At 55.6% G+C, this 20,791-nt stretch overlaps 1 protein-coding gene across 1 annotated transcript in view; it reads right to left on the bottom strand.

Annotated features, from left to right (window-relative positions):
- Positions 1-20,508, bottom strand: part of LMX1A (LIM homeobox transcription factor 1 alpha) — a gene marked incomplete at both ends in the record, with an annotated part of 40,976 nt that extends 20,468 nt beyond the window's left edge. The window contains 2 exons of the mRNA XM_084211651.1: positions 19,655-19,841; positions 20,433-20,508. Of these exons, the coding sequence (XP_084067777.1) occupies positions 19,655-19,841; positions 20,433-20,508 (263 nt within the window). The remainder of the gene's footprint in view (positions 1-19,654; positions 19,842-20,432) is intronic.
- Positions 20,509-20,791: the final 283 nt, after the last annotated feature.

Below are 20,791 nucleotides of genomic sequence, written 5' to 3'. Positions count from 1 at the left end.
AAGTATGGACAAGTATGAGTGTCAGATGGCCCTGTTCCCTGGGAGGCTGAAGCCCCCCTTGTCTCCTCTGTCCCCAAAGCCCCCAGATCTGCTTGTGACAACGGCCCCATGACTGTCTGATGGGACATGGGACACAGGGTGCACCCTGAGGGTGGCACTCCTGGGCGATTCCAGTCCTGGCTACACTTAATAGCGAAATGGAGAGAACTGTTTCCTTGTAACAAAATCCTGTAATTACTCAAATGACCAAAATGAAGCAAGCAGAGTGCCTTTCTTACAGGGATCCTCATGGACCTGCTCCTCCTTTCTTACAGGGATCCTCGTGGATCTGCTCCTCCTTTCTTACAGGGATCCTCATGGACCTGCTCCTCCTTTCTTACAGGGATCCTCATGGACCTGCTCCTCCTTTCTTATAGGGATCCTCATGGACCTGCTCCTCCTTTCTTATAGGGATCCTCATGGAGCTGCTCCTCCTTTCTTACAGGGATCCTCATGGACCTGCTCCTCCTTTCTTACAAGGATCCTCATGGACCTGCTCCTCCTTTCTTACAGGGATCCTCGTGGACCTGCTCCTCCTTTCTTACAGGGATCCTCATGGACCTGCTCCTCCTTTCTTACAGGGATCCTCGTGGATCTGCTCCTCCTTTCTTACAGGGATCCTGATGGACCTGCTCCTCCTTTCTTACAGGGATCCTCGTGGACCTGCTCCTCCTTTCTTACAGGGATCCTCATGGACCTGCTCCTCCTTTCTTACAGGGATCCTCATGGACCTGCTCCTCCTTTCTTACAGGGATCCTGATGGACCTGCTCCTCCTTTCTTACAGGGATCCTCACGGACCTGCTCCTCCTGGCACAAACCACGTAGGTGCAAAACCAGGCAGGATGAAAGAACTCACAGTCAGGGGGATGGAGGGGATGGAGGGGATGGAGGGTGGCTGCCTCTCTCACCCTGCTCTGGGTGTCCTGGGAGACACAAAGAACACTGCACAAAGCAACAGTCTCCATCTCTCCCTTCCCATGGCAGGAGGGGTTTTGCCCATCCCCAAGATGCAGAGGGGGAAGAGGAGAGCTCAGAGAGTCTCCTGATCTCTGCTGCACCTGCAGCTCTCCTTGTGCCAAACAAAAAGCAGCAGCCAGCAGGACTGCAGGAAAGGGCTGGGCCTATTAAAACCCCCTTCATCCTGGGACACAACTGCTCCTCTGCCCCTCAGCTGGAGCCCCACACCACCAAACTGCCCAGCTGGGCATCCCTGGGAGTGCCTGACTCCTCTGCCAGTGCCTGACAGTCCCGGCAGACCAACCAGGACTGAGTCCCTTGTCCCCACTGCCTGGTGACAAGGAAGGTCACACCAGCTGTGTCACGATGTCCCCTCCAAAGAGCTGCTGTCACCCCGGATGTCTGAGCACTGCAGCCCTCCCCTGGAGCATCTGGAGGGTGTAAAACTACAAGCAGCTCAGAGGAAAGCCCAAATTCTAACCCAGCAGGACCAGAGCTTCAGCATGCAAGAACTCTGGGCCGTGCAGCTGCCCCACGCTGGGAAGGGGCAAGAGTTTTACTACCCAAAGGGGAACTGAAGTGGTTCCTGATGCTTGAGTACTTGGAGGCAGGCAGGGAGGAGGGGAGAAGCTTTTCCATGATTTGTGGGCTGTTCTCAGGCTGTCCCTGCTGCCAGGTCTTGGGCAATTTGATGACTTTTGTTGCAAACTGGAAGAACGGGAGACATATGTGAAGGAGGAAACTTGCATTCCTCTCGCCTAAGAAATCCCTTCTCACTTTCCCCCAAATCACACATACACCCAATCCCAGCCTCTCTGGGCTGGCTTGGACACCAGCTCCCCTCCCACACCCAGATGACCTACTCATCCAGAAATGGCCAGGGCCTGAGGCTGGGGCGTTATCCTCCTCTCCTTCCCTTCCCATGTCCTGCCTGCACAGCCCTGCTGACAGCCAGGGCAGGCAGGGGAACCCTTCACCTTCCACTGCTGAGCCAAGCCACGGAAAACACCAGAAAAAGACAGCCTCTCCCAGCAGCATCAGTGCAAAGGGAACCCCAAGCCCCCAAAATTCACCCCACCCCTCCAGGAGCTGCATGCCAAGCACCTCCACACCTCCTCCTCCTCCTCCAGAGATGTCTCCAGTGGCTTGCAAACATGGATGTTTTATTTCTCTGTCCTTGTTCCCAGAAAAAAAATCCACACCTGGCACTCTCTGCCTGCAGGAATGGTGATCCCCAAGGCAGGCAGGGGTGTGACTCACTGGGTGGTTGGACACAGTGGCACCACAGACCAACATTTCTGCCTTGATTTCCACAGCACCTCCCCTCCCCAGGCGGCTCTTCCGTGCCTGGGAGTCCTCTGTGGGATGCAGAGGGGGGAAAGGACTCACACCAGGCTGATCCACGGGGGTGGCATCACCACCTCAGGCCACAGGGAAGAAGCCAAAGGCAGCCCCAGACCCTGTGAAAGCCTGCAGGCAAGGAGGAAAACCACCTGAGCAGGGACAGAGCCCAGATCAAAGGCACACTGCTGGCAGATCCTCCCTGCTGCTTTGCACAGGGTCACCTCTGAAGCCTAATGAGCACCTTGGTGGGCTGCTCCTGGGCTGGCAATGCCAAGGGTGCCAGCATGGAAAGGTCCCTCCAAGCCACCTCCTGAGAGGGAGAAAGGAAGGGACTCCTTTCAAAAGAAGCATCACAACTGCTGGGTGATTCCCACCTCTAACTGGGCATCACAGAAAGCATCTGTGCTTTGGAGGCTGATGAAAACCTGCCTCCAGAAGAAAACCCAGCCTCCCCAGGGCCAGCCCTGCCATCCTGGGGAGCTTCTCAGTGGTGAAAAGGTGAAGCTGGGACCTCACAGGAGAACTGTGGGGAAAAGCCCAGCAGAGCTGGGTTAGGCAAGACCCTGCAATCTGGCCACGGGGCGTTTGCCTCTGCAATCTTGGCTTTGCAACGGGTTCCCAGGTCCATTTAACACAGCCAGACAGAAAATTGGACACCAACGCCTGCTCAGTGCACGGAGAGCCACCCTGCTCCAAGCCCATCTCGCTGGGGCCTCCTGAATTTCCTTTCCCCCTTTTTAAATGGAGAATAAAGTCGAAGCCCAAGCTCAGACCCAGATCAAGCACAACCTGACACGTGCTCAAGAAGGAGGACCAGCAGCAGAAGTGGAGCACAGCCCTCTCACACAGACTTTTCCATCCCCACCTCCACGCCCAGCTGAACACGGGGCTTCCCGGCTGGGGTGGGACTCTTCTGGGTCAGAGCAGAGAAAGCTCTGGGGTGGATCCCACCATTTCCTATTCCAGGAAGGCCAGAACCACTTTGAACTCTGTCTTTCTGCTGGACAGAGCAAAACCACACACCCCAGTGCTGGTTTAGCCTCACACCTTCCCCGGTGTCATCCTGAAATCATCACTGAAGTCATCATCTGTGTGCCAGGCAATTCCACAGCCGATGGACAAGCGGGATGGGATCTGCTACAGCACCCTTCACAGGCAGGCAAATATCAGCCACCAGATTTGGTCTTTCAAGCCCCAGTGCCTTGCCCCAGGCAGCCAGCAAGACTATTATTAGGACTGGAGGCAGCCTGGCCTCTGACTGCTTTCCCTGCAAGCACTGCCCTATGGAAGGATGTGCAATTCCCACCACGGTACCCTCATTGCATAGATATTGGATTTGGGAAATACTTTTTTCTTTTTTTTTCTTTTTTTCTTTTTTTTTTTTTTTTGCTGCAGGCAAAACAGCTCCTTTCCCACACCTGCCCTTTCAAATGAGAGCTGTTTAACACTGTTTAAAAAAAACAAAACCCAAACCATCGGCATCCCTAAAGCTGGCCCGGCCCCATCCCTGCGGTGGGGGAAGAGCAAAGCAGAGGAGGGAGCAAGGAAATGAAAGGCCTTGCTGGAGCGGGGGGAGGCAGCAAGCAGCCCCACGGGCCAGCAGCTCCCTGTGAAATAGCTCAGCAGCCCCATCCCCGAGCTGGGGAGCCGGCAAGGAGGGGCTGGGGTCCCCCAGAAACCTGCACACAGCTCCAGGACAGCTCACGGTGGGAGAGGAGAGATGCATTACACACCAGGGCAGGTTGTGAAAGCCAGACCTTGCTCTAAAGGTTAAACATCTTTGTGAAGCATCCCCCTGAGCTGGGCTGAGCTCAGCAGAGGCACAGGACCCCCAGGGCACTCCCAGAAAAGGCTGCAAGGCACTGAGCATCCTCAAGCCAGCACCACCAGCCCCATCCCGGGCTGCTCCTCCAGGAACCCCTGTGGCTTTACAACACACCTTTGGACATAGCAGGACCCCATTTTTCTCCCCCCAGTGAAGCAAACCCTTGGATAATCTCATTTTCCAGGTTGTAAACTCCCTCACCAGTGGCTGAGGACACGTGGGGGCCTCCCCTCACCACTGCTGCTCTGATGATCTCAAGGCCCTCGATGGGGAATCGTGCCCGGTTTCTGCAAACTATGATCTAACCTAATTCCCTCCATCCCATTACTTCAGAATTTACAACACACAACCTCCCCTGAAAATGGTTTCTGGTAAATTCTTTGAAAGCTCTTCTGGTGCTCGCATCATCGTCAGGGTCAGCCAGGCATTAATGGCAAAGCATTTACGTGCCAGGTAACTCGCTCCCCAGCAAGAGAGTTTGCTCATGCCTTTTAAACTCAGGAAGCAATTAATAGTTGCCACAAAAGCGACCAGTGCTTGTCTTGGGTGAGGGCCATAAAGGCCTGACTTGCCCTGGGGAATTCTGATGCTTCCATCTCAGCAGGCACCTCCCAGGAGCGTGGTGGTTGCAGAGGTAAATCCTTAATGGTGGATACCTGATGCTGGGAAATCTTCATGCTCCCTCTAAGCTGAGGAGCTGAGGCTCCAGCTTCCTGAGCCAGCTCGAGGGGACCATTTCAGGGAGCAGCACTGCCAGCATCAAAGTCAAACCAACACGAGACCCAAGCACCTTCTGGTTTCTTCCTCTCCAGGCAAGGACTTCATTCAACTCCCTCATTTTGGGACTTGCAGCTTCAAAAGAAAAAAGGTCAACAGGAAATGCTGTGGATGAAGCCAGGATTCCAGCAGAATCCATGGATCTGATAGAAAGGTGGAAAACTTTGGTCCCTGGAACTCAGCATCCTCTGCTCACACCAAAACCCCAGTCCCTGGAGTCCAACCAAGTCTATTCACACCAAAAAAAAAAAACTGCTCCCCAGAGAGCCCAATATTCTCTGATCACACTGAAAACCCAGTCCCTGGAGCCCAGCATCTTCCCCTTACACCAAAAACCCTGCTCCTTAGATCCCAGCAAGCTCCCCTCGCACACAGAAAACCCCCAGACTCTGCTCCCCAGAGTCCAGCACGTTCTGCTGTCACCAAAAACACCATCCCTGGAGCTCAGCATCCTCCACTCCCACTGAACAACTGCCACACCTGGAAAGCAGAGGCACACCACAGCGCTCCCTCCCTCCTGACCAGCACAGATGTCACTCAGGGACAGACGATCCACTCACTGCCTCCCCCTAAAAACATCAGTGGAGACCCCCAGGTTTTAGGAGACATCCCTTTCCACGCTGGCCCCCTCACAGCCATCAGAAAACAATGATTTCCAGGCTCACCCCTCTGCACTAGACTTCAACCAGCTGCAGACAGGCCCGTGCATATCCTCTTCCTAATCCTTCATGCACAATCCCTAGACAGTCCCTGGCTTTTATTATTTTCTGGCAGGAGAGAGCACCACGTTAACCCCCGTGTGCAGGCTGCAGCCTGAGCATCTCTCAGCACATCCCAGCCTGGGTCCACATTATAAATGAAACGTTTGTGTAACAAGAGAACTGGTGAGGGCCAATTGCCCATTAATATTTGAAACCTTTAATTCTTAATTCTTATTTAACAGCCTGTCCTAACAGCCCCTTCTAATTCCTTGATACAATGATGGGCCTCAAACATTTATTTATTGGTAAGAGGCTCTTCCCTTTGGGATGGATGTGCTTTTCCTCAGGGGGGTTGAAAGCCATGGGACAGAGCAGGCAGGAGCATCGCTGATTATTCACCATGACACAGACCCTGCACTTCTCACCTCTGCCAGACCCTTCTCTACTCAGCAGTTCCCTTAGCTGCAGGGATACAACATAAACTCCTTACTGGGAAATGTTTTAAGGCTAGGAGAACGAGGGAATATTGCCTGTAAGTACCCTGGAAGGTCCTGTCCTTGGCCTGATGCTGCAGAACTCTCGGGGAACAGAGCTGAACCTGCCCAAGTTCTGGCTGAGGGCAGCGGTTTGCAGGTGTGGGGACAGCGTGCTGGGGGCACACAAGACATGGGCAGGGTTTGTATCCCAGGAGCACACCCTGCCAGGAGACATCCTCAGATGTGGGCTGCAGCCTCTCCATGTGGCTGAAAACATCCCAAGCTCCCAAGGTTGCTGGAGGCTTTGCCCCAGTAGAGAGCAGAGCCTGGTGAGAGGCACAGGAGGCAGGAAGGGCTGCAGCCTCACCAGGTGGGGGAAAGCAGCCCCCAGCTCCAAGCCTGGGCTCCTGAGGGGACAGAGGCTCTGCCCCAGGAGGGAGCTGAGCCCAGGAGAGGCACAGAAGGCAGGAAGGGCTGCAGCCAGGAGCTGCCCCTGTGGCCCCAAGCTCAGCCCTGACCTTGAGGCGCAGGGCGGGCGGCCGGCATCGTATGACCCGTTACAAAACACAGCGGGCTCTGCTCAGAGGTTACACACTGCAGGACAAATTTAACACCCCACAGCCTTCCCAATCCCACTGGAAGAATTCCTGGCAGGGGCTCAGAAATCGCCCACTACTGTAAGTGGCCGAGTGCCACCGTGTTGGTTTGGCTCCGGACACACGAGGAGGACCTGGCTCCTTACTCCTGGAGGGAGAGATGCTTCAGCTGATGGAGGACACCAGGCAGGATGATGAAACCCCCAGGAGCAGGTGGGCCTGGAACCAGAGAGCGAGGGGAATGTGGAAAAGATGCTGCTCCCAAATGCCTTCACTTGTTCCAGGAAGGAATTTAAGGGCTGCAATTAAAAGTTTGCATTGAGGCCAGCCTGACGGTGCAGCATTCCCCATGAAGCGATCCTTGGGGTGAATGATGACGGCATCCTCACTCAGAAGGACAAGCAGATGGCATCAAGGCACCCTCAAAGGATGCCCAGTCCAATACCAGGGGGCTCCCTGGCCCAGCCACGAGGAGGAGAGGCTCAAGAGGAGGAGACCCTGTCCTTGCTGCCATCCTTCCAACCGCACACGGGCTCCCCCAGAGCCGTTTATGGAGACGGAGCACATGGATGCTGCTCCAAAGAGGAGCTGGGGAAGGGGCAGGCCAGGCAGGGTGAGAGAGCCTCTCCCAGCAGCAGATCTGCTCTCAGCTCAGCAGCAAGCCAGACCCTGCCACTCCCTCCTCCTCCTGCTCTCCTTCCCTCTCCTCCCGCCCAGCCCCAGCCCCGCCGCGCTGGAGCAGCCAGAGTCAGCGCTGCCGATGCTGCTGCGGGGCCCCCAGCCAGCCCCGGCTGGAACCTCGGGATAAAAACATCAGCTCGGGAACACAGCAACGGGAAAAACACTCAGGCAGCCACGTGTGAGCACACGGGGACTCCTGAAGCAGGGGAGCTCCCCCTCGAGCGCTGAGGTTTGCAGCAATGAGCACTTTGGACTCGTGATTCCAATGGAAGAGGGATCCTGGGTTTGGTGTTTCCTTCCAGCTCTCAGGAACACTGCTGCTCCCATCTGAGTTTGGCCTCAGCTCTACAGCCAGTGCCCACGCCTGGCCAGGTGAGGATGCTCAGGGTGGGGCTTTGGGTGCCCCCAGCACCCGAGGATGAGAAAAGCCCAGGGTGGAAGCACCAGCGTGGAGGCAATGCAGCAAAGATAAGATGACAGAAAATGTCGTTGGGCCAGTGGCTATTTTTATCTGCAAGGACCAACACTTAATACTCTCCTATCTCCCACAAAATGTCACTTGAGCTCCAGCAGAAAGTTTACACCACTTGCAGACAAGGGCTGAAACCCGAGCACGTAATCCCTGCTCCAGTCAAAAGTTTTAGTGGGATTCACAGCGTCTGGGTGGGGAAGCTGAGGAATAAAAAAACCAAAAACCCCTTCCCCTGAGAAATGGTGGCTGAGGCAGCAGAGAGACAGGACAGGCAGGTCCCCTCCTGGCACCATGCACTCCCCTGCAGGGTCACCTGGCGTATTTGCAGGGATTTTGTGAGCCCTGGAGCTACCTTGTGGCCTCCTCACCAGCTCAACCAGAATTTAAGTACCCTCAAAGGGTCCTCAGCAGAAGGGGGAATAGGGAAAGCAAAGCATTCACCACCCCACTCTCCAAACACCACAGCCCCAAGGGAGAGGAAGGGCTGGGAGGAGTGGGGTGGGTCAGGCAGAGCCCACGGCGGGGTTTTGCAGAGGGTCCTCACCAAGATATCACCCTCCTTGGCCATCCCCCACTCTGCAGCAAGCATCTCTGACTCCTTCAAACGCTCCCCCCTCTCCTCTCCCACCTCCCTCCCTCTCACCCCAAAGGCCAGACCCTGACGTGCCTGGGGTGGAAGGAAAGGAGGCTTCCCTCACTTAATAAAGCCAAGGTAGAGCAATGCTGTTATTAACAGCAGCCTGCCCACGGCAGGAATATTGCAGCAGCAGTCCCAGGGGAGCACCCAGGCACTGCCCTGACAGCAGAGGCAATAAGGCAGCCCCAGCACTGCCCTGTGATATTGCAGCTAGTGCAAACACCGGGGCGCCCTCCCAGATCCCCCCCTGCATCACAAGCAGGCTCAGTATTAGGGAAGAATGGATATGGGGTCAGGCATGGAATAGCTGGGATTTGGGACAGCACCCTCTTCCCAGAGGGGCAAAAGAGCAGGGGTGAAAAGAGCTCCAGGCATGGCAAAACACGGTGCAGCACAGGGGTGCTCAGAAAATTAAGGTACCACACCAAGGGCTTCCATGGAAACTCAAAGGAGGTGGATTTTCCCCGGGATAAAAGGCAGAAGCTCATGTGTGTCGTGGAGCTGCCCCCAGGAGGTTTTTTTCACATCACTCTCTCTGTTTTTTAAATTAAAAAGAGTGGGCAAAGCATTCAGGATGGAGGTACAGGCAAGGAGAGGAGCCAGCAGAGGACAGGGGTGGGGGAGCCCTGCTGGGCTCTGCAGCCCCTGGAAATGCTGCAGGATGCTGAGGAAAGGGGGATGGCCGTGGCTTCCCAGAGGGACACACAGCACCTTGGAGGAATCAAATAATAGACATTGACAAGGAAAACCCACCCCAGCAGCCCCAGAAATCTTCTCTTAAAGCAAGGAGTGGGGTAAGAAACCGTGGGGAATACACTGGAGAGGCAAAACTCGCATTCCTGAGATGGCCAAGAAGTGATCACATCCATCTCCCTCCATCTCCAATTCCTAAGATCCATTTCTGAAGCATCACCAGCCAAGAAACTTTGGTTGATTGGACGTGGTTAAAGCGAAAAGCTCACGCAGAAAACCTTATAGCTGCAACTTAAATAGTCTCCACAAACATCTTGCATATTTTCAAGGACACTAAGGAAATTCACATTTTTCCCCCCGTATTTTAGACTTTAAAAAATGCCTCAAGGGAAAAAGTTATTTAGAACTACTTAGGAAATACAAAGGATAAAAAAGCCTGTAATTATTTCTCTGCCAAGGGCTTGTCAGTTTGAAAATCCCCGCTCTTGAACCACTAATCCTCATGGAAAAAAAAACGCAGCTTCGGCAAGATGCGCCGTTGGTTGGCTTTTGCTGCACTTTTCTGGCACAAGGGAACTAAAGGGAAAGGCACAGATTTGGGTGTTGTTTCATCAGCACCCCTCACCCACAACGTGCCTGATACACGTCCTTGGCTGACGAGGGAGACCTGCAAAGCATCACTCCAAAATGAGGCTGCTCTGCCTGAGAGTGGTGCTCTGCAGGCATCAGGCTGGGGAGGGAAGGATCACGGCTGATGCTTGGAGACAGAATTGCCAAAACAGGCAAAAATAAATCAGTTCAAGGTGGGGGTATACTTACTTTAAAAGCCAAGGATTCAGGGAGTTCCTGGGATGTTTTCTTATGTGGTTGGAAATAGCATAAAGACATTATTGGCAGGGAAACTGCACTTCCTCTGGAGGATGGGGATGGGCCATCCCAGCAGAACTGAGATTTGGGCCTCTGGTTTAGCAGCCAGATTCATCACTCCACATCCTCCTGCATCAGTGCCTCTGAACCTGGCTGGCCACGGAGCAACAAAACAATGCCACGGAACTTGCTGTGTCCCACGCAGCCCTCCCCAGCCTGGAGCATCTCCCACAGGAGCTGGCTGAGCCATCCAGGTCCTGCTGCATGCCAGCACCTCCACCACCCGCCTTTGGGGCTGCACAGGGCATCTTGGCACAGCAGGGGCCAGAAAAACTTTGTCTCTGCCACGGGCAGCCTTCCCACTGCCAAGGATAAACATCTCACACGGAGCTACACTCACCACACAGGGCCCTCCACCCACCCTCACCCATCTCTGATGTCTTCTTTCATCACTTTCTCCTAATCCATCTCCACAACAGCTTCTCCCATCAGCCCGCGGGGTTTAATGTCCTTGAGGTAATGCATGCAGGAAGCCTCTCCTCCTTTCTGCTTAAGCCTCCTTCCCAGATCCAGAGCTGAAACAAGCTCAGACTCAAGAGCCTGACCTCCAAGGCTTTAAGCCTCATTAAACTTTTACTCCAGCCCACTGAGGTTGCTCTCTCAGCCTCTCCTAATGATGGCTGCAGAGGGAAGGAGCAGCACCCACCTGAGCAGGCATCAAGAAGTTTCAGACACTTCATGATTTCCTAACCAAGCTCCCACACCCCCAGCATCACTTAAAATTATCTGCTTGATAGCACTCCTGCGAGCTGCTGGGCAGGGGAGATGCCAGGATATAAATCACCCAGGATTTCAGTTCCCTCACCATCACCAACCCAGCTGACCACCCTCTGGCACAGGTGAGGCTCCAGGCACAAAAGCCTGAGCCACCCCACCACTCCAGAGCCCACAGACACCCAAGCCAAGAGGATGGCCGGCTTCAAGGACAGGTGAGCAACATCTTGCTCTCCCTGCAGCCAAAACCTGGAGTTCTGCATTTCCATGGGGCAGTTCAGACCTTGGCTTGGCTGAATCCTGTGTGAGCCTCCTCCTCCCCCTCAGCCCTTGCAGGAACATGGTGTGGATGGAAGGGGAAAGGAGGTTGTCATCCCCTCTTCAGCATCCAGCAAGAATTGGGGTCCTGCACACCTGACAGCAGAGCACAGCTGGCATTCCCTCCTCTCCTGCTGACTCTCCAAGACCAGAAACAGAAAAGATGCCCACAAAAGGTGCCCCAGAAGCAGGCTGGAGGGCAGCTCCCACCCAGGCTCAACACAGAAATCATCAGGCAGGAATTTTGGGGCTGTTCGTCAACAAACGCCCACCTCCACTAGCAGCACCCATTAATTTATTCATCTCAATCACCCCTGTGGAGGCCACTGCAAACATGTGACACTGCCCTCCTCCCATTTAGATAAATCACTGCAGGGGTTAATAGCCCTTTTCATAGCTAAGATGCAGTTTTCCAGAATTAAAGGCTTAGCAGGGCCAGCAAATTCCAAGCAGAAATTTTGCCAACAAAAGCATCCCTGTGATTTTACAATGGCAGGGGTTGGAGGCAAGAAATGACAACACTGACTCTTTCAAATAAAAAAAGCTGCTGCAGCTGAAAACTGCCTTCAGGTCCCTTAACCTGTTTCTCTCTCCTTTCCAAGTTTTTCCAGCCAAAAGCTTCCCCGAGCTTTCAGCAGCAAAGAGAAAATTCCCACCGTCCTCTTCCTGCTCAGCCACCTTGGGCAATGCTATGCAGCGAAAAATCAACTTATAGCATGGCCCCACTGGCCCCAGGCAGGAAGGAAGGACACACAGGCTCCAGGTCCATCCAAGGATCTCTGAAGCACAACATCAGAGGAGAGGATGCACCTCCCAAAGAGATCAATTGTATCCAAACAATGGATTCCCAGGAATCGCCCTCGCCTCTTATGCTTTTAAGACCCCACTTTGCTCCCTTACAGGGCAGGGAACCTTGCCCAGAGGGATTTCAGGGGCTCTCCACCCCACTGGGATGGTGGTTGTCATTCCAGAGGAACAGGGGAGGGGGATTTTGCACGGCAGGGGCGGGGGGCAACGGGCCGGGGAGCGATGGTCCCGTGAAAAGGGATTTGTTCCGCTGTCAAGGACGGCGTTAGGAAAAGAAACCCACGAGGGAAGGAGAGGGGTGGGGAGCAGAGAGAGACAATGTAGGGACAGCAGTGACACGGAGACAGCTCGGGAGGATGAATGCTCACAAAGCACAAGGGCTGGCAGAGGAAGCATCCTCCAGCATCCTCTGCCCTTCCAGGCGCTGGCCCCGAGGAAGAGCGGGATGTCTCCGTGCAGGGACAGCCACGCATCCACTGCCACGGAGCCACAGGGACCCTCTGGCCTCACTGCCTGCTGGGATACAGAGGAGAGGGGCTCTCCTAATGATCTGTGCCTTCTCCTGTCAATCTGTACCCTAACCATGTGCCTGGGAGGAGCTGCAACACCAACTCTGGCTCACCTGTGGTCCAAGGTAGCCAAGGTGTGGAAAACACAAAGGCGGGTGTGACATAAAAATCAGGCAGATCTGGAGAGACACAGAGGACTCAAATCCAGTGCTCAAATTCACCCAGAGAGATGCTGTAAGCACTAATGATGATGAAAGGAGCATTTTTAAGCTAGATTTGTATTTCCAGCTCCATTTCACGGGGGACAGAAGAAAGAACTGTCAGTTCTTTCTCTTGTGTGCAACCATGGTCCATTGTACCCAGACCAGGCACTAGTGCAGAAGACCTGACCCCAAAAACCAGGATTATGCTCATGGGCACTTGAAACACTCTACTGAAAACAGTAATGCAGTGCAGCAGGAGAAAATAAATTATTTGCACTGAACACAACATGATTTCATCCCTGCACTCAGAAACTCACACGTCACCCTCCTGAAAACTCCAACATTTGTGGGAGAAACTCCCGTTTTCAGCCAGCCAGCCTACAAAACGTGGAACACCTGAAGGATCCCTAACAAGCTTCTGTTAATAAGACCCCAGAAAACTCCCAGATAAGCAAGAAGACTGAGCCACCAGACAGAAAACCCCCCAAATAAAGGGGACTGGGGTGCCATCAGCCCAGCACTGTGCCCTGCACAGCCCCAGCACGGCACAGCTCAGCCTGCCCCACGCCTTTTGCAAAAGCTTTGGCATCTGGCTGTCCGTAAATATTTGAGGTGGGAAGCCAGGAATTACAGAACCCCTCTCCTGGGCAACCAAGGTTTGACCATCTTTAAAAAAAAAAAAACTACAAAAACAAACAGCAAACCTCAAACAGAGCTGCAATGAGATGCCTGCTGGTTTCACAGAGACATGTAAGACAACACTGGTGCATCCTTTGCCCCTGAGGGCCAACAACCCCAGGAGAAGATAACCACGGACCAGCTGGATTCTTTCTGCCAGGAAGCAGGATTCCAACCAGGATAAAAGTATTGAGGAACAAAACTAGGGGTTGTCATAGGGTTTGCCACGACAGGGAGCGCTGCTAGCCCCCCTCACCTTTCCCCTTCTGAAATCTCAAACACACAGGAATTCACATTTCTCATGAAAACACATTTATGTTAAAAAAAAAAAAAAGAAGAAAATTAAGCTGGCTTGACCCCAGTATTTTTGCCTGGTAAAATCCAAGTATTTTCTCCCCGCTTTAAATATCTTCCTCACTACTGCTACAGAGGAGGTGCTTGATTGAAGCAGGTAAAGGCACAGTCCTCCAGCCCAGGCCCCAACCCTGCTTCACGTTTGCTTCTGCAGAGGGCACAAGACAGAGACAAGAGAGCACAAAGAGACAAAGAACACCTTGAGAAGAAAAATACCCGGGACAATTCTCATTCCCACCTCCCCCAGACATGCTCCAGCACTGAGTGTTGAGGACCCCCTTGGCTGCACACCACGAGGTTCACCAGAAGTGGGGAACTGTGGATCCAGATCCAAACTGCTGGGTCTTCCCCCTTCTCAGCCAGGAGCAGGACCTGAACCCTTGTGAGCAGGAGATCAGCCCTAGACCCCAAATTCCCTTTTCTCCTGCTCCAAGGCAGAGGGGCCTTTGGGATCCCCCTTGCCACACCCTGGGGTGAGCGTGCAGCACCAAATTCAGAAACTGCTGTGGATCTGGGCACGTTGAGGCCAGCCCAGTGCTGCCAGCAGGGTTGGGGACAGCCAGCAGGGATCAGCGTCCCCGGCAGCACACGCGGCAAATCCTGCCCGCACGCTGGGCAGCCGGCAGCACAGCCCACACCCAGCACTGCCCCCCGCTCCCAAATCAGCTGGCCTGGCCACACCAGCAGGTCCAGAGCCTGCTGCAGGGCTCCCCAAGGAAGCACAAACCCAAGTGGGGGTCCCTGAAACCCCCGGCTTGGCACATCCCTGCCTGCGCCGGGCGGCTGCGAGCAGGTGAGGAGCCGGCGAGGCGAGGGCTGGCGAGCTGGGGCAGGAGAGGACCCCAGCTGTCTCTCCAGCTGGTGGAGACAAAATTCTCATCACAACGAAACAAACCCCTCTTTCTTCCCCAGCCGATTTCTTTTTGGTGCCTTTGTCAGGACTGCAAAAACCTGAAGCGATTCCCACAGCTTGAAGAGCCACACTGGGGGCTGAGCAGGGAGCACCAGCTCGTAGGGTGGGGGGAAAAAGGTAAAAAAAAATAAATCATGGTATGTCCAAAATAAGCTGGCAGAAACCATAAAGAGTCCCAAGGATGCTCAGGTTGTGACTCTGATGGTACTGGCCTGGAGTCTCCAGGATCCCACTGCCAGTCCCCACCAGGGAGGGAGAGCTGACAAGTCCATTCAACTGCCTAGCTCCAAATCTTCCAAACCCCACTCGCTTCCAGGCCTTTCAATGAAACATTAATTGTAAGACAAATCTAATTAAGGGCTGAGAGAAGGGGCAAGATGCCAAATCTCTCCCTTCCCTCTGGAAAGGGGGAGTCCCACAACTGAGAGGATAGGGCTTGTCCTGGTGGGGATTCGGCTGCCCCACAGCCACGCTCCTCCCAGCCCACAGAGAGGCAGCACTATTCCTCCAGGAGCTGTGGGTGAGGACAGAGAGGTGTTTGCTACAGGAGGAGAGGTGCTAGGCAGGGATGGAGAGCAGGCAAGAAGCATGGGAAGGGGTAGAGGGAAAGACGGAGAGATGGGGAAAGAGAGACCACCACGAGGGACGCTGTGCCACGGAGCTGGCGTGTGCTCTGCCAACCCGTCCAGGCCAGCCTGACTGCTCCCAGTGCCTGGCCAGCTGGAGAAACCCAAGTCAGCATCATCCTCTCCACAGGATGCCCTACAAGAAGGGAAACGGGCCTCCAGAGAACATGCTGGACTGCAGCTGGGCTGACCTGAGCCTCTCTGGAGGGACAGTTCTCCCCCATCAGCCACAAAAAGCACAGAAATTCCCACTTCTCCAAGCGAGAGAAGGCAAGGTGAGAGGCTGCAAGCCACCAGGACAAACCCACCCCACCACAGGAACTCTCCAGCTGGTGGGACCAGGCTGTGTTGAAGTGTCCAGCACTGCCTCCATTCGATCCATCTGGGATTATTCCCCCCACAGCCCTTCCGGGCTGGGAAAGCAGCGCCAGGTAATTGTGCAATTCCACGACCCACGTTAAGCAGAATAAACAGCCACCATGCTCCAAACCTCTTCTCCCTCTCTCCTCTACAGCAGCAGCTGCCAGAGGAGCCTCCAGCGGGCCAGAGGGGGCTACCCTGAGCCCGCAGATCCATCCCTGGCCTGGCAGGACCGCGCTGCTGAGGACTGAGGCTCATCCCCCACGCGAAGACGCCAGGTTTGATTTTAAAACCCAACGCCGACGAGCTCCTTCGCACGCGCGCACACCGGGAGGGTGGAAGGATTTTTATTTCTCTTCCCTTTGCAACCGGACACAACTCCAGATTTTAACTCACGGAGGAGGAGGAGGAGCACCCACTCAAGCTCACGACTCCGGGGTTTTGGAGGCAGGCGAGGAGAGCCCCGCGTGGAAGCTGGCAGCAGCACAGAGCCATCACGCCGTGCGAAGACAGGGCGAGCATCACACAACTGCCTGCCTCGGCCGGGGAGCCCGGCACGGCGGTGGCGGCTCGGGGGCTGCAGCCGCCCCTCCGCTGCCGGCGCCCACATGCCAGGCCTGCTCCGAGATGTGCTGGCCATCTGCTCCTGCCAGCCGGGGCTGGGGCCGGGGCTCTGCGCCGTGGCTGGGGATGTGCCAAGCCGTCCCGCCGTCGCCACGCTCCCCAGCTGCGCCCCCCGTCATGACCGCACCGCTGTCAGCGCTGCCGGCCCCCAGAACCTGCCGTGGGGATCTTCCCGTGCCTCCAGGTCCTCCCTACAGCCCTGGCTCTGCTTGGCCAGTGCATACCTACTGTGAAACACCACTAGGCAAGAGGGGGCTCAACGATTCCCATGCAGATTTTAAAGCTCCAGAGTAGCCCTGCTCTTCCCATGGCTTCCAGCACTCCTCCCTGTTTATGGCCAGGTTGGTGTTGCCCCCCCAGATCCACCACCGCAGGGGCCCCACAGCCGGGGCACGTCCCCAGGGCCACTCTGCAGCCGGGGAGCCGGCCAGGGCGAAGACTGAACCTTGTCATAGTTGAGACTTATCAGGTTTGGACAAGCGCCGGGGGCTGCCGCGGGATTCGGGATGTTCTGTAACGAGCGTCCTCTGCCCCAAATAGACGCCGTCCCAGGGGCACAGGCTTGAGCCGTCCCTCTCCAGGAGCACTCCCTGTCAGTGCTGGGGAAACTGCTCCAAGAGTGACCCCCAGCTCCCCAAGTTCCCACACAGCATCCCTATCCAAAACACCCGTGGGCCCTGAGCCGTGGCACCCCAAAGAGATGCCAAGACCTGACCTGGCACCCACGACCTTTAATCCATCCCTTTCCAAGTCCTCTCCCAAGTTCTTCCTCTTTGTGAAAGACAAAGAAATGTAAAACATGTGTTTTAACAAATTACTCCTCGATTTCTAGAGTCCAGCCGAGTCAGATGCTCGCTCAGACCCGTCCGTAACACTTTCCATGGGTGTATTTATAACCGAAGGCATAGCTGCCGTCCCGCGCTCCCTCATTAACCCTCTGCGGCCTTGTCGCAGACAGAGCTCAGAGAGCGCAGAGACCTGCCGGAAAATTCTGCACCTACTACTCCCGGGGAAAACACCCCAACGTTCACCATCGGGAAGAGAAATCCCTTCTTTAATTTAAAAATAAATAAAAAAATAAATAAAAAAACCCACAGCCAAACACAACCGTGGAACTCCGACGCCGCGACCGCGGCAGGTCGGATCCCGGCCGCTTCCCTGACACCCCCAGCATTCCACACGCAGCCCTCCCACCCGGAGAGGCCTCCGGAGCCCGGCTACGCCGCTGCCACCGGGAGGATCCTCGGCTTTCCACTGCAAGGAGTGTCAGTCACTTGTGATAATTAACCAGCTCGAGATAATGAGCTCAGCCTGAGAGCAGCGGCTCTTCCTCCGCGCGTTTCGCTCGCAAATCCCCGCTACTGGCCAAGGCAGGCACGGCGCTCCTGCACCCAGAAAAATGCTCAGTCCAAAGGCAGGATGGGCATTTGGGAAAAGAAAGAGGGATTTTTGGTAAATAAAGAGTGTTATATAAAGCTCAGCAGAGCCCAAAGGGAGCAGTTCTTTGGGGCTCTGCATCCTTGCCATTGCCAGGTAAGGAGTCGCACCAGCGGCACAGCAGAGTCCTGCAGGGAGGATGAAAGGAAAAGGGACACAAACCTGCACCCCCGTGCTAGAATATTTAATATTAAATGCAAGGGGACAACGAGATGATGGCAAGAAGCAGGCAGGGGCGGGAGGGGAAGAGGCCAGCAGCGAGTTAGGGTTAAAACCATCACACCTCAGGAAACCGCCCGTCACAGAGCCTCAGCCTCCCGGCTCGAGCAAAAGTCACCAACTCAAACACAGCCGAGAAATAACCAGAAAAAATGGCGCTACTACTGGACCTCAGGAAAAATTTGTGACATTTTTTCCCTGCGATCATCCTTGTCCATCCCAACAGTGAGATAGATGGGCACAGCAAGAAGCCAACTGCGGCACCGATTTCTTTCACGGCCAACAGACATCAGAGGAGGGTTTCAGGTTGGAGCCACTTCAAGAGCTCACAAGCTGCAGTCAAGAGTAAAATCCACATGTGCTGCAAGCTGGAAAGGCATTTCTGGGTGACAGTCACCCCAGTTTCCCCTTGATGGTCCAAACAAAAATACGGATAAAGCAGAAAATGAGAATTGAACCGTGGTGGAAATGTATGGGAACCAGTAGCCAAATTTCTACAGACAAACGAGCAGCGCACCCAATCTCAACAATTTTTTTGCCTACAAAAACCCACCCCATGGCGCAGCTCTCTCCTTTCCACTCTCACAGCAGCTAATTCTTCCGCTCTTTCGTAAACATTTGAAAACAAGGTCACGCGCACAAATTCTGCTTTCAATTTGCCTTGTATCCATAGTGATTAAACTCAGACCCACAATACGGGATTTAAAGGACAAAAAAAAAAAAACCAACAAAAACACCCAAAAAACCCCAAAACCCCAACTTTAAGAAGGCCTGGAGCTGGGCTAGACCCCGGCACGCTCAGCAGCTCGGCGAAGGCCAGGGATGAGAGCACCAGCAATCACCGTTTTCTGCTATAAAAAAGGGAATTAAATTGCAGGGCTTTGACAGCCGTGCTATCGCCATAGTGAGGGATGTGGCCCCCCACCTACACCCTCCTCAAGAAACAACCAGCCCCGAGGCAAGAAAAATTTAACAGCTCCCAAAGTCGGCCGGGCAGCGGGGTCCGGAAAGGACAGCAAGAGCGGGATGAGCAGGAAAAAACGAAAGCAGCTGCAGGGGAGGAAAGACTCAGCAGCCTTCTCCCCATTCCCACTGGAACGGTTTTGCTTTTAAAAAAGAAAAATTATTTTCTCACTGTCTTTCTCCTAACCCCACACTTCCAAAGGGGAAAGCGTCAGGGCCGGGAGGCTTTAAAACCCAAATTTCTTCACCATCGCAGACCTGGATGCAGGAAAAGCCTCTGTGTGACAGTCAACATTCTGAATTCAGCAGGGCCTTCCCTGGTTCCTGCCGAGTGCCTCAGTTTCCCCACCAACCAGGGGGGAGAGCAATAGCATTTCCCTGCCTGTGAGGATATTAGGATGATAGCCTCGCCCAGGACCAGGTCAGGGAGGATATAACTTCCCTCCTGCAGATGCTCCGTAGGAAAATAAAGCCAGGGGAAAATGCTTGGCCCCATCCCCGCGCAGACCTGGGGTTACCGTGGCTCCCAACAAAACATCCTCAATTCCCAGGGCACAACCTGAGCACAACGAAACACCTCTGAAAAGGGGAGAACCAGGGGGCAACGAGACCGCGGGGCAGAAGCACAACTCGCCGCGCTGCACGGCAAGGGCTGGCACCTCCAGGGAAACACGGGGCAGGGGAAGCGGGGAGCAGCACCCGGACACCAGTCCCCCCCCTCACAAGCTTTCGCAGGGCACTGGGGCTTTGTGGGCGGTGAGAGCAGAGCGAAGGGGGCTCCCCGAGGGACAAGCGACACTTACTTCTCATAGTCCAGCTTGCAGTAGAGCTTCTTGTCGCGGTAGAAGCAGGTGGTCTGCAGGGGCTCCTTGCAGGACGCGCACTGGACGCACTGCTCATGCCACAGGCTGTCGTTCAGGCGCAGCAAGAACCGGTCCAAAATCACTCGCTGACACCCTTCGCACACCGACTTGGGGGTCGCGGCTCTGCCTGCGGGGAAGGAGCCGGGGCTGGGGTGGGCGGAGGGAAAGGCGGCCGGGGAGACGGGCCGGGCGAGGGACGGACGGACGGAGGGTCCCGCGGTTCTCGCTTCTCCCGCACAGGCTCGTGGGTCGCGGGGGGACGGGGGTGTGCGGGGAGCTGCTGCGGAATCCAGGAGGGACCTGTGCCGTAGGGCAGCTCCGGGGCGGGCACATCGCCCCCAATTTCGTTCCTCTTGGAAAGGCGGCAGCGGAGCCGCAGCTCAGAGAGAGGGCGACGGTTTGAAACCGATATTAAAACGAAGATAAAAAGAAAAAATGAATTATTTATTGCTCGATACGAAGGATAGCCCTTCGTTACGAGGGGCGTTTAGGGGGACACACAATTTAATGCAATCGCGGAACGAAGCGGGGGCAGCGAAGGCGGGCGCCGGGGGCACGCTCCGGGCGAAGGCAGCGGCGCGGCGCCGGGCAGGACCGAGCCGGGGAAAGGCGTCCCCGGGCCTCCCGAACCCCCCGTGCCCATCCATCGCTCGGGCCCGCCCGGCCGTGCCCCGCCCTATGGGGTCCCCAGGAGGGCAAGCGGGGCGCCCCGACTTACCCAGCAAGGAGGAGAAGGGGGTCGCGGGGTCCAGGGCGCTCTGCAAACTCTCCTCCATCTTCAGCCCGTCCAGCATGGTGGGGAGCCGGGCCGGGCGAGGGGCCGCGCCGCCCGCCTGCCAACACAGCCCGGACGCACCGCGCTCAGCCCGGCCGCCGGCCCCGCCGCCCCGGCCGGGGCTTCCCCGCCCCGGCTGCCCGCCCGCTCCCGGCGCCGCGCTCCCTCCTCCCTCCCAACGGGAGAACCCCTCGGGCCCCCCGTTCCGGCTGCGCAGCCGCTGCCCCGGCCGAGCTCGCAGCAGCCCCCCAGCCCCGCGGCCCCGACGTGGGGAGGCCGCCGGAGCCGGGCCCCCGCAGCCG

The sequence above is a fragment of the Fringilla coelebs genome (assembly GCF_963513975.1).
Source record: "Fringilla coelebs genome assembly, chromosome: 9".
NCBI lineage: Eukaryota > Metazoa > Chordata > Aves > Passeriformes > Fringillidae > Fringilla > Fringilla coelebs.
This window is presented reverse-complemented; position numbering and strand designations above follow the sequence as displayed.